We start from the raw sequence: 21,805 nt of genomic DNA, 5'->3' as shown, positions 1-21,805 counted from the left end.
TCACATTTCTAAAGAGACTTAGATAGGGGCGCCTGGGTGGCTCAGTGGGTTAAGCCTCTGCCTTCCGCTCAGGTCATGATCTCAGGGTCCTGGGATTAAGCCCCACATTGGGCTCTCTGCTCAGCAGGGAGCCTGCTCCCCACCCCACCCCACCCCGCCGCCCCCTGCCGCTCTGCCTACTTGTGATCTCTTTCTCTCTCTGTCAAATAAATAAGATCTTTTTAAAAAAAAATAAATTAATTAATTAAGAGACTTAGATAAACAGGTGAGTAACTCCTGGGCTAAAGGACGATTCTGAGACAGAAAAAGGCACACAGAAACCTCTCCCATCACTTCTCAAGGGCAGTGCACCAAAACTGCTAGAGCAGAATCTCTGTGCACTGGACCCTAGAACTGATACTCAGGGTGATTCCCAAGTGCTTTAGAGACACAAGCAGGTCTGGCAACCCAGCTGGAGTAAAAAGCTCTAGCATTCCCCTTTCCACTCTCAAATCCAATCCCCAAATTTCCCACATGCAAAATTTTCAATCCCCAAGTTGCTGAAATCACTTCCCTGGTATCTTTTTACATTTACTTTTATTTTTTGTCCCTGTTTCAGTACATGTCTCTCTTTCAATTCTGGTAAAAAAACTTCTATCCTGGCCCTTGTTCCTACAGAAATTCCATATGGGATGAGAGGGATTGGAGGGATTTGGACATAAAGAGAACAAAATGTTCTTAAACTGTAAAATATCTTTTAAAAAGTAATTTAATAAAATCTAAATTTAGAACAATTACAAAGAAGAAAATAAAGACCCTCTTGTGAGTTACATAAACAACACTACAGCCACAGCTCTGTGGGCATTCAAAACTGCAAGAATTGTAAAAGACCCAAGAGGGAAGCAGGAGAGCCAAGCTGACAAAAAAACAGAGGAGGCAGACAGACAGCCCCACAGACAGAGTTCCCTTTGGTGCTCCTAGCTAAGTGCTTCACCACCTCACTAGAGAGAGACCTGAAAATCAATGCCAGAACCACAGTGCTCTATTTGTGTTTTCTTGTATATTTAAGCATGAAAGTTAATCAGATACCCCATAGCATAAATCCCATCATTCTCAAGGAAATATTTTGTTGCCTTTAGGAAGTTACAAGTAAGCAAAGCCTTATAGATATTTTGAAGACAGTAAAGTAAACAAGGCACTGGATTGGGAGGAAGCTGCAAGTGACAATGACCATCACATTTCTGGTGTTCCTAGAGGGGGATATCAGATGTGGACAACCCCCTCAGAAGGGCACCTCAATAAGGCTCACTCCTTTCCTCCAGAGGTGGGGGAAATAACCAGGACAACCATTCACTCATTCAACAATTTTCTCGAGATCTATTTTGCGCCAGGCTCTAAGCCGAAGCCTAGTAAGAGAATGAAGTAATGTCAGGAGCCACCAGGGCAGCTGCCGCTCACAGAGCTATGAGCAAAACTATGCAGTAGCCTAAGGCTGCTTTTAGAACACACTTCTGGCCAACTCTCTGAGACCTACTTCTGTGAAGTAGTCCCCTCTTTTGTCCTGATGTCACCCCAACCCCCTACCTGCTCCTCTGATGAACACTCACTGCAAAGCCACCAGGCTTAGGCTCCCTCTCCCTCCCAGGTCAAAACACCAGACCCTGCATGTCAAGAAAAGAGCAATCTTATTGTAACAGTTCATGGTGGAAATAACTAAGTATACAGCCTGTGAGTGGGTAGCAGTCACTACGAGTTGTATACCAGGGAAACCTTTCTGCAAGAGCTAGCACTTACCTGAGTCTTCATGAACGGGCTGTACTGAGCCTGAGAAAGAGATAGCATAGGTAAGTAGAATGCATGGGGTTTGTGAGGGTCCCAGGATTCTGAGGTGGTATGTGGTGGTGGTTCAGGAAACATGCTTGAGAAGGTTCTGACAAGATCTTCCAGAACCAACAATGGATAAAGAATGAAAGGAAGGGCATTATAGGACTGGAAAGCAACATGTAAGAAAAACTTGGAGGTAAACGACAGTGGTGCATTTAAGGAACTAAAGCAGGTTAGGACAGTTAATGTCTAAGCTTAGGGAGGAAGGGCAGAGGGGTATCAAGAGATGAGCCTAAAGAGAACCATCCTGGCCAAATTCCTTAGTCCTTATCCTAAAGGGTACAGGAAACCACTGACCTTTTAAATATTAAGCCAGTGAGGAATATCATCTGGAAATAGTGTGGAAGATGGATCTGAGGAGAGCAAAATGTGGGGAGAGAGACAAGTTAGGAGGATTTCAGTAATGCGCATGAGAGACCGTGAGGACCTTAATGAAAATGGTAGCAGCAGGGATGGATATTGTGACAAAATTCTAGCGACATTGAGATCAAAGGTATAGAACGTGACTGCTTAAAGGTGAGGGATGAAAGAAGGAAGTAGCCAATCATGATTACTAGGTTATCTGGCTGGGACTACTGGGCCCGTGGGAACTTGCTTGTCAAGAGAAAGCTGTGCAAACTACAGTATCTCCTCCATTCTTTAAAGTCTACTTATGCTATTCTTCTCAGGTCTTAAACAGAAAAAAGTTTATAATTCAATGTTATGCCATTCAACTGATTCACAGAATCTCAGTTAATTATGGATTGAAAAATTTATTGATCAGTCACATCAAATTCCTGGCTGCTATTACAATCTGAATGTTTAGGTTAAAATGTAAGAGTGAAAAATTAAGAGCCTTTATTACCAGTGTTTTCTGATAATGATGATTCTCTCATACTTTACTGGTTTGCCTTGTGATCTGACATGCTCAATGATCAAGTATAAGAATCAAATTCTAAGTGGCTTCTAAATTACAGTTAACATAAACTGTACCAAAGTACAATTTTAAAAAATATTAAAAATTTAATCCTTACATAAATACACAGTGAAAATAAAGGTTTTATAACCGTTTAATAAGGCAACCAGACACTTGACAAAGCCAGTTTAAAAGAAAATCTGAGTTAGGCAAAGCCTTCTTAGATATAAGCTCAAGCAACAACAATAAAATAAGTTGAATTTCATCAAATTTAAAAACACTTGTGCTCAAAAGGACACCATCAAGAAAGGGAAACAACAACCCACAGAAATATAGGAAATGTTTATAAATCGTGTTATCTTTTTTTTTTTTTAAGATTTTATTTATTTGACAGAGAGAGAGACAGAGAGAGAGGAAACACAAGCGGGGGCGGGGAGGGAGAAGCAGGCTTCCCACCCAGCAGGGAGCCAGATGTGAGACTTGATCTTAGGACCCTGGGATCATGACCTGAGTGGAAGGCAGACATTTAATGACTAAATCACCCAAGTGCCCTTAAATCATGTTTTCTGATAAACAGCTTGTATCTAGAATATATAGAGAACTATTACAACTCAATAATAAAAAGACTCAATAATAAAACAATAAAACCTCTTGATAATAAAAATAATTAAAAACTGGTCAAAGAATCTGAATAGACGTTTTTTCTGAAGAAGGTAAAGAAGTGGCCAATATGCAGATGAAAAGATGTTCAACACCATTAGCATTTAGAGAAATGCAAATCAAAACCAGTGAAATACCAATTCATAGCCACTCGTATGGCTGTAATTCAAATACCAGAAAGATTGTCCAAAAAGACAAGTGTTGGTGAGGATGTGGAGAAACTGGGCCCTCAAATACTGCTGCTGGCCGTGTGAAATGGTGCGGCTGCCCCAGGAAGTAGCCAGGCAGTTCCTCACAAAGTGAAACACAGTCAACATCTGACACTGGCCATCCCACCCCTAGGTACATGAGCAAGAGAAATGAAAACCTACAGTCACACAAAAACTATGAATGTTCATAGTTGGAGCAGACATCAACAGAGGAAAGGAAAAGTAGAAAGTGGTACAGCCACTTTTGGCGTATTACTGGGGAATGAGAAAAGAATGGAGTATGAATACAGGCTGCAACTGGGATGAATCCTGAGCACATTATGCTGAGTGAAAGAGGCCTGTCATAAAAGACCATACAGTATTTGAGTCCACTATCTGACATGTCCAGAATCGGTAACTCAACAGGGACAAAAAGTAGATCAATGGTTATCTAGAAGTGGAGGACTGAGGTAAAATGGGAGTAACTGCTAACAGATATAAGATCTCTTTTTGGGGAGATAAAAATGTTCTAAAATTCATTGTGATGATGGTTGCACAATTATGTAAGTATAGAGAAAACCATTGGATTGTATACGTTTAAGCAGGTAAACTGTACAATAGGAAAATTACATGTCTATAAAAACTATTATATAGATATATATAAATAGAATAAATATATATACAAATGTATACATATGTCAATATACTCAAATTAAATTTGAAAAACTGGGGTTACATAGTTCATGAAAAAATAGAAAGGAATGAGACTGGTAAATTAGACACAAATTTGTTCAATTTATTGCCTACAAGACAATAAAACTGTAACATTTGAAGTTTTATTTCCTACTATAGAGAATAAGAAATAATCACACCTATCCTCTTCTGTATGTTAAGTTCTAAGATGACAGAGTTGTAAAATATAATAGTATAGATACAAATAAGTCAAAGTTGTATTCTTCTAGGTTTGTTACATTAGAGTAAATGTCACACAGTCATTTGTTGTCTTATTCCCATGTCTTTGATAATTTTTCTTAACAAAGGATTTTCATGAGCAAACCACAATGATTTTGCAGCCCAGTGTTGGTAAATAGAAAATGACAGGGTATTTCTTCCTAGCTAACCACATGGAAACAATCTAAAAGTGAAGAAATCTCAGAACTAAAGCCCCAAGAAATCCCCTGAATGAAACAAAGGAAAACATGCCCAGGTAACTCTTAAAACTGTTAGGATTTTTTTATTTTTTATTTTTTAAAGATTTTATTTATTTATTTGACAGACAGAGATCATAAGCAGGCAGAGAGGCAGGCAGAGAGAGAGGGGGAAGCAGGCTCCCTGCTGAGCAGGGAGCCCGATGAGGGGCTCGATCCCAGGACCCTGGGACCATGACCTGAGCCAAAGGCAGAGGCTTTAACCCACTGAGCCACTCAGGCACCCCAGGTTTTTTTTAAACTACATATTAATAACTGTACTAACTATAGCAATATTTTATATTAACAACTATAATAACTATTGCAATATAGTAATAACTATAACAATTATTAAAGAAAGAGAGAGCTAGTTTGAAAATTCTCACCTGATAATAGAGGAAGTTATTACATCAACTTTAAATACTTGCAAGACAGAAGCAAAAATGGGAATTTATAAACCCAATAAAAGAGGTGGAGCATCAATGAGGCAGACTGACATAAGCTGGAAGACAAACCTGTGATTAGTAATGACAGGCTCATGGAGGCAGCCAAATCATAGCTAAATTGCATTGCTGATGAGAAGGAAAGAAAAACCAATAAAAATAGGAAACAGACCAAGGTAATCCAATTTAAGAATCATCAGCCTACTGGAGGTCAAATAATTATGCAAGCAGAGTAGAAATCTGACTTCAGAAAGAAATTAAAGACAATTTTCTGGATGCTCAATAGAGTCAATTATAATGCAGCTATCTTAGAGGTATATGAAAAGCCATTTATAGCAACTGTCATTGAAATGTCCCTGGGTATCCTCGTATTTTAAGCATGAAACACAGAAACAGAAAGATACGGGTTTTGAGGGATGTGGGGATGAGCAGGAAGCCCAATGTGGGCCTTGAACTCATGACCTTGAGATCATGACCTGAGCCACAAACAAGAGTTGGACAAGAGTTGGACAGAAACAAGAGTTGGACAGTTAACTGACTGCATCACCCAGGCACCCCAAGAAAAAAGCTATGTTTTTTAAAATTAATTAATTGGGGCCCCTGGGTGGTTCAGTCAATTAAGCGTTCGACTCTTGCTTTCCACTCAGGTCATGATCTCGGGGTCCTGAGATCAAGCCCCACATTGGGCTCAGTGCTCAGCCTGGAGTCTGCTTGTCTCTCTCCCTCTGCTCCTCCTCCTGCTCTCTCTCTCTTCCCCTACCACCCCATGAATAAATAAAATCTTAAAAATAAAAAAAAATAAAATAATTTATTTATTTGACAGAGAAAGAGGGAGAGAACACAAGCAGGGGGAGCAGCAGGCAGAGGGAGAGGGAGAAGAAGGCTCCTTGCTGAGCAAGGAGACAGATGCAGGGCTTAATCCCAGGACTCTGGGATGATGACCTAAGCCAAAGGCAGACACCTAACCAACTGAGCTACCCAGGTGCCACAGAAAGCTATGCTTTAAAAAAAGGGGGTGGGGTGGGGGTGGGGAATATAAACATGCTAGGATATTGTATTCTGTCACTTTATACTGATTAAATTACCTGAGAATAGTTACATAGATGGATTCACAGACAGAAAGTCCTACATGAAATGTGTTTCAGACCCCTCTGAAAAATGATCTATAAACCTTGGAAGTAAAAGGCAGAACTTTGCAAATGCCTGGTCTAAAGTACTAATTTTACACGAAAGAATTTTTTCTGCCACTAGCAGAGATAAAAATGCAACTGAAACCCCTAGCAGATAAGAGGGCAGTGAGTTAGAGACCAAAGGCACCTTGTCCAGATGCTAAGGACCACCACCAGGAAGGCACTTGTTTACTGATGACAAAGACACTAATTAAATCACTGGTTGGTGAGTTCAGAACAGTCTGTTCTGGAGGTGAATGTAGCTATTTAAGGAGCTACAGAACCTGAAACAATTTATCAATGAGCTAAAAATATCCAGACAAGGATCTAGTGAGAGTTACCTAGAAAGGACAAGTAGATTGCATCATCAACAAAAAACTGGGTTAGAGATGTCAAGATTAATCAAACAACAACATTTTGAAAAATATAAGGTATAAACGTTTTATAAGTGTCTAGACTACCTTGAAAAGGCTGGGTATCATATGATTTCTGAAGGCATAGTTAAGATTTTTTTTTTTTTTTTTTTGAGAGAGAGATCACAAGTAGGCAGAGAGGCAAGCAGAGAGAGGGGGGGAAGCAGGCTCCCTGCCGAGCAGAGAGCCGAATGCAGGGCTTGATCCCAGGACCCTGAGATCATGACATGAGCCCGAAGACAGAGGCTTAATGCACTGAGCCACCCAGGTTCCCCAAGATTCATTAACAGAAATATACATCAGCAGTAATGGAAACAATTGTGCCATGATATATTGGGCTAACCAAATTAGAAGTTATCTTTTTTGAAAGGGAAATTGCCTTTAAAAAAAGAAAGGGGAGAAAAGACTAGGAACAATAAAGAAAAACAGACAGGGCAAAGAAAACAGAAATGTAGCAGTTAAAACATATAAAATACATGGGTCAAATAAAGCAAAGATCACTGCCTGGCATAGAAACAAAATCCAACAATGTGTTGTCCCTAAGAGATATAAGTAAGCCCAAATAAAAATGGGCAGTAGGTCAAGGTTTAAGATTTACTGTATCTTTGCAAAAACAAAAAAGTGAAGGTTACTATTATAAAAATGATCTTAAGTGTGAAAAAGTATATACAAAAATATGAAAACTTAATACAGTGCATCTTAATATGTAAACATAATCGCAACATATATCCTTTTTTTTAAAAAAAGATTTTATTTATTTGAGAGAGAGAGAGACAGAACCAGAGCATGAGCAGGGGGAAAGGGACAGAGGGAGATGGAGAAGCAGATTGCCCACTGAGCAGGACACCCAATGCGGGGCTTGATCCTGGGACCCCGGGATCACGACCACAGCCGAAGGCAGACACTCAACTGACTGAGCCACCCAGATGGCCCACAACAATATATCCTGAAGAAAAGTTATAAAAATTATAAAATATAATTATATCTAAAAGCCTTAGCAGGACCCCACAGCAGACTGAACAGATAAGGAATTAAAAACCTCTCAATGAACCAGACCCAGTATCTCTAAATCTCCTAAGGACAAATAGTATGTATCTCTAATAGTAATAGCTATACCTTAGCAAAAACTACTATTCATTTCTGTTTTCCACTTTGAACCTCTCCACGTATTTTACAAATAGTTTTAATGCTCAATCAACCTCTAAATGCTTCTCTGTGCATCATTCTGTAACACTTGTCATTCAGGAGATACTTATTATTGATAATAAGTGCTCAATAAAGTACTTGTTGGATAAGCTAATAATACCAATAGGAGAACAACAGCAATAACCCTGGCAAAACAGCACCACCAGTTGAAAAGAATTCCAAATGTATGAATAGCAGTTTCTTTTCTCCCCATGCCCTAGACAGAATACAACCCTTCTTTCCTTAAAATGTGAAGGCAAACTGTCATTTAAGATCATTTAAAACGATTTAATAAACACCATGTTAAGCTAAAAAAAGGAAAAATTATGTTTACTGACCTCGTAAGAATGTAAGGCGAAAATGAAGCTGGATTATCCTGCTCTGAAAAGAGGGGCATAGATCCTCCCATAATCCACAGACGGAAGTACAAAATGACAATCACCTTCAAAGAAAAGAAGATTTGATAAGAAAATCATTGCTTATTGGGTGTCAAGCCCCACCTTTCTGGAGGACACTTGTGATACTTTATAAATGTTTTATTTTGTTTCACTATGAACATTTCTATAAAGTCCTAAGATTCAAGATGAGGAGGCAAGATGGAAACAGCTGGGAAGGGAGAAGAGTATAAATAATGAAGGTGTTGAGGGAGAGGCAAGCAAATTCTTAATTACAGCTGTCAGTAGCAAGCATTTACCAGCTGTTATCCACTGTGCTAAAGACTTTCCATCTCACCTGCGGCCTCACAGCAACCCCAGAGGTAGATGAGAAAGCTGAGGTTTAGAGGTAATTTATCCAGAATCCCATAGCTAATAAACTGCAAGATCCAGGAGGTGAATCCATGTCACTATCCAACCATGTTCTTAACCATTCCATTTACACAGCCCTGTGAAAGTTAATTTAGAGTATAATAAATAATACTGCCGTGTTCTGAATAAACACATTTGAAGTGTTCCAACCCTTGAATGCCCTGAAGCAGAACATTCATGAAGGGTTATTTCAACAAATCCCAGGAACATCTTTTGTGTCACCCACTAGAATTCTACGACTAAATGGTGCTATCCTGTTGCTAAGGTGAATAAGAAAACCAAAAGCAGAGACATTTCCGTGGGGATGAGTTTTGCTTATAAGGGTGTTTATCCACATAGGCCTTCCAGATGATTCTTACTTCAATAGGACAAAATTACATTGTTTTTTATTAAAGTTAGAGGGAAACATTTGCTTGAATAAAAAGCCAAAAGATTAATTTTGGAGGCAGTTAAAGCTGGATTGTCTTTTCCATGAATATCACTGACTTCCTTTATAAATACTTTAATATAAATAACCTCAAATCCAAAAACCTAAAATAAATGTAGGGTGTCAGCGAAAAGCATATCAACAGTAAACAATGCCTAGGCAGCAACTGAAAATCATCTTAATGTTCACACAATGTCCTGCTCAAACTGAATTAAATTCTTAAAGACATTATAATGGAAAATATCAATGATGAAAGTAATAGGAAAAGTATCCCCAAAGCATATAAATTCCCTAAAATACCATGTATTTGTATAGAGGGAAAAAACTGTGATAATTAAACAAAAGGAATAGGAAGATAAATAGAAGATAGGGTTTTAAGAATAAATTTTTAGAAGAACAAAATGATTATTAACTGACAACTTTCCCCATAGCAATGACGTCAAATTACTTGCATTCCCATACAGCTCTAAGAAAATAAGTCACTTCTGAAATCAGTGATGAATCATCCTAATTCTGTGCAAAGATAATGGGGAATACTTTAGAGAAATATTTTGTCCCTTTTGTTGAGACTGTCCAGTCAAGACTCTCTGCTGTCATTCGGATCTGCATACTCTTCTTCCATAAACATGTTTTAATGTCAAGAAAAAAAAATCATGTTAATTGGTAACATTACAATTCAAAGACTTTTCATAAGTTCCCCATTCAAGTTTATGGGGAACGGCAACAGCATAAGAGAATGGTCTCCTGAATCCAGCACTGTAAGAAAGTGATTAATGTGACAGTCACCAAAGATGGCAACCAAGAATTCCTGCCCCCCTTTGCATGTGCTTTCTGCTCTTCACATCAAGAAGGAAGCCAACTGCCCCTCCTCTTCAGTCTGAGCTAATCTTGTGACTTGCACTGACCAACAGAATGTGGTCAGTTCTGGGCCTACCCCGAGAGGTCCTGCAACTTTGGGTTCATGCTTTTAGAACCAGCTGCCATGTTGTAAGGAAGCCCTGGCTACCCTGCTAGAGTGAGGCCACAGGGAGAGACCCTAGGGAATGAGAAAGCACAGACAGACAGTCGAGCCCAAAGGACAGCTACAGGAAGCTGCTTGTGTAATCCCAGTCAAAAATCACAAGGAGCATTAGAACCACCTAGCTCGACGCTGCCCAACTAAAGCATTCAGGGCAAATACATGTGGTGGTTGTTTTAAGCCACTACATTTGGGGGTGGTTTGTTGTGCAGCAATACGTAACTGATACAGCTCGGTTTGTACCACTGAGACAACTCAGAATCAGCATCTTGAAAGGGACTCATAAAATAGTACAGTTGATACTGTCCGTGTCACTGAGTTCACGTACTCTGAGAAGGTTTTCATGCATACCTTCCAAAGCTTTGTAACATTGACAGCATGTAAACTCTTTGATCCTAAGATCGTGCTGTTAGCATCTATTGCTGATTCTATTAAATAATCTGGATCATGTCTCTGAGCCAAGTGAAAGTAAAATATTCCTTATCAGATATTTCAGAAGCATACATATACTTACATAACTTATGACCAAAGTGGCCCTTTTTAAGAATGGCCTCATGGTAAGCAGGAAATGCCTATTGCTCCTTGCTGTCAGATACCTGGAACAGGAGAGAAAAAAAGATCTTAAATAAGTGTTAGAGTCCCCTACACATAATGTTCTCCATTCACTGTGAATACGCTGTAGCTTGAAAAAAGGTCAAAAAGGATCAGAGCTAAGAGCATGGCTCCTGAATCCAGACCACTTGGATTTCAGTCTCCCAGCGGCTTACTGTCTGAAAGACCTGGGGCAAGTTTCTTAACTTCTTTGCCCGTCTATGTTTCTCACTTACAAAAAAAAAAAGGGGGGGGGGATAATAGTAGTACCTACTCCACAGAAACATTGTGGGGTAAAATGAAATAATATTTGGAGTAGGATCTAGCACTGTTAGCTGTGAATATTACTACCCCATCTATGCCAAATAACCCAGCAATTCTGGTAACTGTGTGGTTACACTGGTGGTCCAAGGGATCATCAGAAACAAGAGTTTACCTACTGCATTTAATTTGAGATACTATGTCTTTAATCTACAAAATACACAAATACCTTTTTAAAAAAGATTTATTTTAGAGAGGATGGGGGCAGAGGAAGAAAATCCCAAACAGACTCCCTGTTGAGCACAGAGCTCAAAATGGGGCTTGATCCCTTGACCCTGAGATCATGACCTGAGCTGAAATCAGAAGTCAGGCCACCCAGGTGCCCTATCTCGCAAGTATCTTAGCCCTGAAAAAATAAAGTATCCAAGTCACCCAAGGTTAAGAAACTTACCCAAGCTAACAAAGTTAGTAAACCTCACTGGTGGGATCAGAGCTCACCAATATGTAATGGGCAATTGTCTCATCAGCCTATGGCCTCTGGAACCAAACTAGGTTACAAGAATGTCAACTTCTAGAGGGGCAGGAACTTATATGGATGCTGTGTCTGCCATAGCTCACTGATTTGTACAAAATGGGAACCGTGTATTTCTGCATAAGAGGCACATGGCTTTGATAAAGACAATAGGGGTGCCTGGGTGGCTTAGTTGGTTAAGTGTCTCCTTTCGGCTCAGGTCACGATCCTGGAGTCCAGGATCCTCTGGCTACCGGCTCAGCAGGAAGTCTGCTTCTCCCACTGCCCTTCACCCCACTCATGCTCTCTCTCTCACTCTCTCTGACTCTCAAACAAATACTCTTAAATAGAAAAACAAAGACAATGAAAGAAAAGCAAGAGAAAGCTTTAACAACTCCCAAGCAAAAACCTAAAGCGTCATTTCACCTACATGCAAACGTCTATATTTTAAACTACAGAGTGAAGGAACAAATCAAATCATGTAACCCAGCAAGCATTTCCCACCTCATCCTTATTTTTCCTACTCTTTTCCATTTTTTTTCTTTTACTCTATTTAATTTCTCCTGGAAGAACGTCTTCTCAAATCTCTTAAAAGCTGCACTTGAATGAGGTCTCTTTACACAATGGGAATATTTTACTGGCAAGATATCCCTTTGTAAGGCCTCAGTGGGTTCAAATCACAAAGAAGTGTCCATCTTCATGGCTGCTTATAAAATATATATGGTTGCTCCACTTTGCAACAGTTAAATGTGTCCAGATGGTACTGTAAGGAGGCAACAATGTCACTCAGAAGCAGGTCTCTCTTCTTGCTTCCTGTTTCCTCTTCCTGGTTCATAAAGAGGAAGCTGTGGATCAGACCTTTCAGAGTTCTTAATGAGTAGAGAAAATGAGGTGAGCTCAAAAAACCACAAGTCCGCTTTTAGCAAAATCTGGACTGGATCCAACCCCAAGCACTGCACTTAAACCTTTCCTTAGCTCTCAAGCTTGGCAAGGGGAAGGCCAGAGATGCTGTCAGCTCTCACAACACAGATACATGACTAAGTACCAAAAGAGGCTTCCGGGAGTCCACCACTTCCTGAATCAATACACAAGATTTTGTGTATGTTTGTGGTGGTGTATATCTCTGAATCGAAATCCTTGGCTCTGATCTTCAATGTGAACTAGATCTATATGATTCCCAAAAGGTTACAGCCCTGCCAAGTGGCTTCTCTCTGCTCTGCCTCCACTATTTCTATCATTTTCAGGATAACTCGACAAAGATCAACCCTGGATATTTCTGCTATTCCTTTCCAGGATGCAAGGCAAGTGAGTGGCAGCAGGAAAGGAACAGCAGTGTGGGAACGAGAAAGTGTTGGAGAGGCCTGAAATTGTAATACTCGGAATGAAAAAGCGCTTCTTGGGTTAGTCTGCTTTTGGAAGCTCCATTTCTCAGGTTCCCTCGTTGCTAGTTTATTTTAACGTGGAAAACATTAGAAGTGGTCTCCTCTCTATAGAACAACAAACCACAGGGTTTAGGATTTTGTTTAATGTTAAACTTAGATAAATTCTGAAAGTCCACATTTTGTTTCACTGAAAGCTTACAATGATGTTTATTTCAGGGAGTGATATTTATAAAGTGTCCCTTTGCTTAGAAATTCTTCCCCCACAACAAATTCCATTTCCTCAAGAAGTTAAGCTCCTTCAAACACCAAATAATTTGCTCTTAAAAGGTATCATCCCAAAGCCATGAAAGTCCAAGATGATACAGAGAGGAGTGGTTGAAAAATGACCTCTTTCAAAATTTCTACTTCTAGTTGCTGACCAATATTAAAAGAGAAAATAAGCCAAAAGGATACGGCTCCTTTCTTGGTAAACACTAGGTCAGAGGCTGAGTCTTAAGCTCATACAGGAAGAACTCCAAGAGCTGAATTCCCTGTATTCCTTCCTCCTCCCCAACTCACAATAAAATTAAGACAGTGGAATTTTCCCCTTTAGTCCATGATATATGCATGCTCTGTAACTGAACAACAAAAACATTAACAGAATAAAAATACCAAAAAATTGATATGTACCACATATAAATTTAAGTGATCAAATTGTAGTTATTTACCACTTTCAACAATTCTATGAGGAAAAATAGAATTCCCTTTTTTACGGACCAAGAGACCAAAAAACTAGAATATCCAGCTATTCTATCAGATTCTCTCAGCTATTCATTTCAATCACAAGCTAAAGAATATGTAAGTGCCTTTTAAAGAAGGCACTACGTAAATGCCATCACTGATAATTTTCAATTTCAGGCAAAGTCTCTACTGTTTTCCCTGTGAAGCCAGAGAACATTTCAACAACCAAACCAAAGCACTGAGGAGCGCGCTAGAATAGGAACCAAGGGTTCAATTCCCAGGCTTCCAAGTCATTGGTTTTATGGCTTGTAACAAGTCTATAAGGAGCTTTGTTTTCTTATTTTATCGATAAGAATTAAATTCAGTGGTTTCAGGTCTAAAATACTGTGATCCTTGGATGTTCTCACCAACAGATGGTATCACAAATGAAAAATGAAGAAAAACAGAGAAACCTGAAAATTTTAAAAAGAAATGCTAGGGATTAAGAGGAAGCAAATGTTAGTTGATCAATCCCCACCCCCAACTTGAGTAGACCCTTCATAATTTGCAGTTGCACAGGAAAATAATATTTTAACATTAGTTTGGTATGTTACATTATCGAACTCTGCATTTTTAACAATTTCTGATTTTAGGCAAACAACAGATCAAGATTATCCAGAGTAGATTCCCTAACCTGTGCTCCCTCACACCCAATACTACTTTTTCTAACACCAAATCTTCTATTATTGTTCACCTTCTCAGTTGATTGTGTTCAAATATTCAGAGCTAATCGTGACTTCCTCCCTCAAGTTCACCTCCATGGCTTCTCAGTCATCAAATCCCACATAAGGTCCCGGCTGAGACGAGGACAACCAGCCACAATGAATTGCCCACCAAAATCCTGAGTGTTAAGTAAATGCTCATTATTTTAAGCCACTGGCTTTGTCGACACAGAATTATTATGTCAGTGGATAACTGATATATATATAGATAGATATCTATCTATCTATATATCAATAAATGCTTATAGACCCAAACAGAGTTTTAAAAATATTTTTCTGCCTCCACTCAACACCCCGCCCCTTTTTTTTTCTATGTGTTCCTTATCCTCCAGTGCTAGACCAGGGTACGAAAGAAGAATGCTGGGTTTGGGAGGTAGACAGCAATCTGGAAGAGGGGAAACTACAAGATGATACTATCTTAACCTTAAATCCTGCTGGTTTAAATGAAGATGTTATATTATTACCTTCTAGCCCTTCTCAGGATCTATAAACACCTGTTAATTTTTGCCTTAACACCAGCTTCTGTGGCACATATCTCAGATAAAAAGAGTTGTTACTCTTTAACATTATACCAACAAATTATAAAAAGCTTGAAGGGGCACAGAATATATGACCGTAAAATCTACCACTTTGGCATGTGGATTATTTTAAGCTGAAGGCACAAAACACAGCAGAGTCAAGAAAAATTTTGATCTCTCCCTTCACTACCTAAAAGAATTTAGAGAGGGTCCTGCCTCAGAGAGGAAGCTGTACCAGAGGTTGACTTTTACCTGAATGACTGACTTATCTGTAGGACCAAATCTGTAATTACCAAACATCTGCTCTTCCTACTGTCCTGAGAATTACGCTCCCCTGCTTGGAAGCCCTTAGCTCAGGAAGGCACAGAAGTCTTGATGAGGGAACAGAAGGCTGGCTGAGGACAAAGCAAAAGCTTACACCCTGCAATCTTCCCCCACCCCGACTCCTGGGTGGGACATGTGTGGCATTCTTTAGGAATCTCCCAACTATCTTAATGTTAATACCTTGCTAGAGGAAAAAAACCTTGAAAATGGCAAGTCCTCTGGTATCTGGTTTCTTGTAAGTCCTCTTTAGTTTATGAAAGTTCTATTGAAACCTCCCTTTTCCTGACCGCCCCCAACCCCATCATACATAACCTGCCACCCCTCACAACCCCCAGATAGCAGCTCTTTCTGCCCACGGGTTCTGTCCCCGTGCTTTAATAAACCACCATTTTGCACCAAAGATGTCTCAAGAATCGGCTTCGGACCTCACCCCACCGAACCTAACTTTTATTCTAGAACTTCATCAGTCTGACTTGCCTTTGGGTCTCATATTTTTATGGGACTCCTGTATGTATGAAATTAAATTTGTTTTCCTCCTGTTAATCTATCCTATGTCAATTTAATTATTAGACTAGCCCAAGAAGCTAAAAGGGTAGAAGGAAAAATTTATCTCTTCTATTAGCTATATACAAAATTCCTTCTAGAACACCAGTCATACTAATTTAATTTCTCCTGTTCTTTCAAAGTAATAACGGAGATTAATAAAGAGTCATATACCATGACCAAAATTTTTTTAAAAGATTAAATTCAGAGCTTTTTAGGATAGGAATTTAGGAATCTGCTTCTCTTTGAAACACAAGAAAAAAGGTAGGTTTTTTTGTGCTTCCCCCCCCACCCAGTTGACCAAAGTAACAAAGACACAGCTCACATTAGAAAAGATTATAAGCTTAACAAAAACAACAAAAAGAAATGTAAGTGTCTTTGGGTTCTTCTTTAATGCACTTTCTCCTTGAACTCATGAAGTGCCTCATCTAAATCTGAATAACCAAAGGCATTATGAAGAGGAGTGAGACCACCTTTGATGTCTCCTTTGATATTCAAATGCAGAGTCTGAAGCAAAGGAGCCAATTCTAAGACAATAATGCATTTCTCACTTTTATCTATTCAAAAACCCCAAATCACCTTCAATACCCCATTCTGTGGCTATGGTAAATTTTTCTTTCAGAAATTCCAAACTTAGCTCAGTATGTTATTTACAAAGAAATATGTGGAAATAAAGACAAAGAAGGCAAAGAGAAATATAATTTCAGTTCTCTAACCATTTTGAAAATCAAAGTTAGAACCGGAAGAGGTCAGAATAGCTCAGGCAGTTTTACAGGTAAGGAAAAAAAAATGAAAGTCCAGAAGTGTTAACCGATTTGTAGAAGATCAGGGTCCTTTGATATCAAAGGTCAATGAGTTCAGGCTTTATTATTCATTAAATCTGTGGCCTAATTTATATTCCTAAATGAATTTAGTCAGAGACCCCAATTCCTCCTACATGTAACAGCAAAAATCCAATTCTAGTGATATCCTTTTCTGTCATTAACAATCCCAGAAAAATTTCAATTCATTCATAATAGGGGGTACTTAATGTACTCTATGGGCATCATTCTCTGTGCTATGCACTTTACTTTTTTTTCTTTTTTAAGATTATTTATTTATTTGACAGAGATCACAAGTAGATAGAGAGGCAAGCAGACAGGACCCTGAGATCAAGACCTGAACCGAAGGCAGAGGCTTTAGCCTACTGAGCCACCCAGGCGCCCCTGCACTTTACTTTTTTTATGTCATTCAATTCCATATTGTGAGCCATGCTTGTCCCCATCTTGTGAATGAGGCTGAAGGAAGAATTTGCTCAGGATCTTGCAGCTGGCAAGTGGCACAGGTGAGATACGAATCCAAATCCAAAGCATTCACTACTCTATGTAGCATACAAATAAACCAGAGCTGGTTTATTTAGCACACTTTCAACATAGATTATTTTTGTATGCATTTCTGCATGTGTAGAAACACAGGGATTTCTACTGAATTAAATGATAAAGTTCATCTTCAGTAACTTCTTCCATTTGCATGGGTCTACAATAAAACCCTTAGTATAGGTTTTTCCTACAAATGAATGAACTGAGGCAGTGCACGATTCTTGAAGGGTCTTTTATGACGTATCCTTTTAAAGGTTAAGGTGTGTAGTGGTTGCTGAAGGTTGAAATGCAAGTTCCATGTACTGTGGGCTGATTCAGAAGTCCTAAGTGAGAACAGACGGCCAAAAGGAGAGTGTGTGTGCATGGCTGAGAGGGTGTCACTGTACTGTGAACCCATCCCCATCAGCTGGCCAGCTCCACAGACAAGTGGAAAGCAGGAACACAGAGTGAGACAGATAAGCATGTCCTGAGAGTGACAATGAAGCTGACACCTGAGGAAGAGAAGAAGTGAATTAGGTGAGGGGAGAAGGAATAAGACACATAAACAGAGGCCTAGGATTGAGATAGGGCAAGCAACGTGAAGAAAATAAAAGTTCATTCTAGCTGCAGGATCTAATACTGGCAGAGTGGTGACAGGGAGGCTTGAGAGGCAGGCAGGGGTCTCAGTGACCCTCATGTCCCACTGTGTATGGAGTTTGGACTTTATTTGGACAGCAATTAACAGTTGGTGAAGAGCTTCAGGCAGTGAGGACCCAATGCGATTTCCAGCACAAAGTGGCCCTCTGTGATGTTGCTAATGTGACTAGTGTGAGGTCTATAACAGAGCAAAGGGCCCAGCAGTCCCAACGGGGAAATGGTAGGCAGCAGTGATTCTGGAAGTTTCTGAGATGTCAGATTCAGAAATAGAAGAGGTTCTAGCCCAAATAGGTAGAGAGACCTGATGGCAGGGAAAAGTGAGAAAGACATGTGTTGTTACATTTATTTACCAGTCTTATTTAGTATTAAGTCTTTTCTTAATGCATTTCAATTTTGTGTGAATAGGTCATTAATTTGATGTCATTCAAAACTTTCTACTAACCAGAATATTAAATTGCCAAAATAGAAACCCATTATAAGAATATACATATTATACACTTGTGTGGCCTTTTTTATGTCAAAGGGCTTTTCAGTCCAGTCTAATATTTAATCCTTGAAAGATCCATATGCTCTTGGCAGAAGAGAAAGCACCATCCCCACATTATTGACCTAGACCTAGACCTCCTGAACCAGAATTCAGATATTTTATGGCTGATTCCATGCCTTTTAGCTGCATCACATGATCTCCTCTCCAACCACACTGTCAAACACATTTGCTGCAGGTTTCCCCTTACTTCTATCAGTCCAAATTTCCTGCACACCACAGACTCTTAAGAACCCATGCAAATGAAATCACTACTACTTGCAGGACACATCTGCGTGGGTACCCAAATAAACTTTGCACTCAGAAGATTAAAAACAGCCAATGATACCATAATCATATTTTCTGAACCTCTTATTGGAATATACAGACTGATAAATCCAAATATAATTCAGCTAGTGAAAGGGAGTATTTGGTATTGAAACTGTCCAGGTAAACTGGGGAAACACACGTTCTGTTAACAATGACAACAGTAAAATAACAGCTGACATGGAGTAAATGCCTACAGTGCCCCAGGCAGTTCCTATGTATAAGTACTTAGCATCTTCCTACAGTATGTGCACTAATAAAATCTTCATTTTACAAATGGGGAAACCAAAATATTAAGTCAAGAAACTTGCACCGAGGACCAACAGGAGTCAGAAGGTCAATCTAGCTTGTACCTTTAATCACCAATGCTCTTCTGTTTCTCTGACACTGCCAACTAAATCTGTCTTCAACTACCCTTTGCCTGAATTTCAAACACTACCCTCAAGTACAAACATGGCATTAACATGTATTTAAAAGAATGATGATTCCATGAAAAAAATGCTCAACCTCACTCAGCATCAGGGAAATATAAATCAAAACCATAATGAGAAACCACCTCACACCAGTCAGGGAATGACTAAAATTAACAAGTCAGGAAATGACAGATGTTGGCGAGGATGCCGAGAAAAGGGAACCCTCCTACGCTGTTGGTGGGAACGCAAGCTGGTACGGGCACTCTGGAAAACAGTATGGAGGTTCCTCAAAAAGTTGAAAATAGAGCCACCCTACGACCCAGCAATTGCACTACTAAGTATTTATCCCAAAGATACAGATGTAGTGAAAAGAAGGGGCACGTGCTCCCCAATGTTTGTCCACAATACCCAAACTATGGAAATAGCCCAGATGTCTATCAACAGATAAATGGATAAAGAAGATGTGAGATACACACACACACACACACACACACACACACACACACAAAATGGAATACTACTCAGCCATTAAAAAATGAAATCCTGCCATTTGCAATGACGTGGATGAAACTAGAGAAATTATACTAAGCAAAATAAGTCCATCAGAGAAATACAATTATCATATGACCTCACTGATATGTGGAATTTAAAAAACAAAACAGAGGATCACAGGGGAAGTGAGGAAAAAATAAAACAAGATGAAATCAGAGAGGGTGATAAACCATAAAGAATCTTAACCACAAGAAACAGAGGGTGACTGGAGGGGAGGGGGATGGAGTGATAGGGTAACTGGGTGATGGGCATTAAGAAAGACATGTGATGTGGGACACCTGGGTGGTTCAGTGGTTAGTGTCTGCCTTGGGCTCAGGTCATGATCCCAGGGTCCTGGGATTGAGCCCCAAGTTGGGCTCGCTTCTCCCTCTCCCCATTGCTCATGCTCTCTCTATGTCTCAAATAAATAAATAAAATCTGTAAAAAAAAAAAAAAAGAAGAAGAAGGGCACATGATGTAATGAGCACTGGGTGTTATACGCAACTGATGAAATCACTGAATTCTACCTCTAAAACTAACAATATTATATGTTAATTAATTGAATTTATATTTTAAAAATCAAACTATAAAAAAATAAAAAATAAATAAAAGGATGATGACTCAGGATACCATATATACCTGATCAATTAAGGAAATTAACAGAAAAGCTGCTCCAACTTCATTGCTATGAAATATCACAAGCTGTTCCAACAGCAATATTCAATTGGCAAAATACTGGGCACGGAGTTAGGTCCTATAAACAATATATGAAAGAAATAAAAGCATACATTTAACACTTAAATAACAGCTAACATTTACTGAGTGTTTGCCACGGACCAGAACCTCTCCTAAGCACATATATCAGCTCTTTAAACACACACACCAACAACAGAAGTATGAAGCAGGTATTATTTCTATCTTCATTTTATAGAAGGGGAAACAGAAGCCTAGAAGCCTAATGGAGTGACTTGAACTTGCCTGGGACCACGAAGCCGGTAGTGAACAGAGCTGGGAACTGTGCCTGTGTGTTCGGATGCTGGAGCCTGCCTCCCAGAGCCGCCCCACACGGCCCTTCTGTGCTTGCTGCACTGCCCCAAGGAGCTGTGCACAGGAAGAAGGACGAAAAGACTTTAGGGAAGGTAGAAGTCAGCATGAGCTGGAAAAGGAGAATAAGCTATGGGAAACACAGGAGACCTGACCTGGGCCTGCCGATGGGGTGGGGGGTGGGGGTTCAGAGAAAATGGGGGAGAGGGGCAAGAGGGGCTGGGGAGAGGTGCCCAGGTGGCCGCGGAGGGACTGGAGGGAGCGTGGCTGCCCAGGACGGTGAGGGCTCCTGGCAAACACAGCGCCGGTAGCCCCTCCTCAGCATGGCAGAGTCAAGCTTGTGTGAAATCTGAATAAGGAAGTGTGAAACTGGAACTCTGAAACCATGTCAGCCTGAACAGCAGGAGAATATTCCTAAATATAATGGATATTGTTTCTGTCTCCCTTTTGCTCAGTCACACACAGGCAAGGGGTCTCACCCAAGGAGCTAGCTCCCTCTCCTCTCAGCCTTCCCCAGGCCTCACCTGGTATCATCCCTGTCACTAGGGTTCTTTGGGGGACCTGGAGCAGGACTGTATCTCTCCAGGGTCCCATCTCTGACTTACTCCCTAGGTGTTTCAAACCTTACAGCCAGCACCCAGGACAGAGACTGGGCCCCCATGCCATTGGAGGGGGGGCATCGTGTGCTGCAGCTCTACCCCTTCTTTGGTTTCTCCTCCACTCGTGGCATCCACGCAAAATGCAGGCCAGGCTGGTCCAGCTGGGGCTCTATCCCACTTCATGCTCATCACAGGGTGAGAAACTTAGGAGACGTGCTACAGCTGCGAATAGCTTACATTGGAGACACACAGGGGAGGAAGCCTCACTTAAGCCACTTTCTCCAGTCCAGCTTTCCATAGAGGCCCCTCATGCACAGGCCGGAAGCAACTTGTAAGAAGGGATAGTAAGCCCAGAAGCTCTGCAATACACACGGGTTCGCACACAGAGTTCACGCAGAGGCCAAGGAGGACATTCGGCTACCTGGGCTTCCTGGAGACCACTGCTCCTCCTGAAATAGATCACTTCCCTGCAGCCAAGACCACGCTGTGGCCAAGATAGGTGGCTTAAG

At 40.2% G+C, this 21,805-nt stretch overlaps 1 protein-coding gene across 1 annotated transcript in view; it reads right to left on the bottom strand.

The window, feature by feature from the left end:
- Positions 1-21,805, bottom strand: part of TMTC1 (transmembrane O-mannosyltransferase targeting cadherins 1) — a 255,687-nt gene that overhangs the window by 126,711 nt on the left and 107,171 nt on the right. The window contains exons 6-7 of the mRNA XM_032855161.1: positions 10,769-10,850; positions 8,342-8,445 (exon numbers count right to left, since the gene is read on the bottom strand). Of these exons, the coding sequence (XP_032711052.1) occupies positions 8,342-8,445; positions 10,769-10,850 (186 nt within the window). The remainder of the gene's footprint in view (positions 1-8,341; positions 8,446-10,768; positions 10,851-21,805) is intronic.

This window comes from Lontra canadensis, unplaced genomic scaffold (genome assembly GCF_010015895.1).
Source record: "Lontra canadensis isolate GAN:19392208 unplaced genomic scaffold, GSC_riverotter_1.0 scaffold9, whole genome shotgun sequence".
NCBI lineage: Eukaryota > Metazoa > Chordata > Mammalia > Carnivora > Mustelidae > Lontra > Lontra canadensis.
The sequence above is the reverse complement of the archived record's forward strand: the minus strand, read 5'-3'. Positions and strand labels throughout refer to the sequence as shown.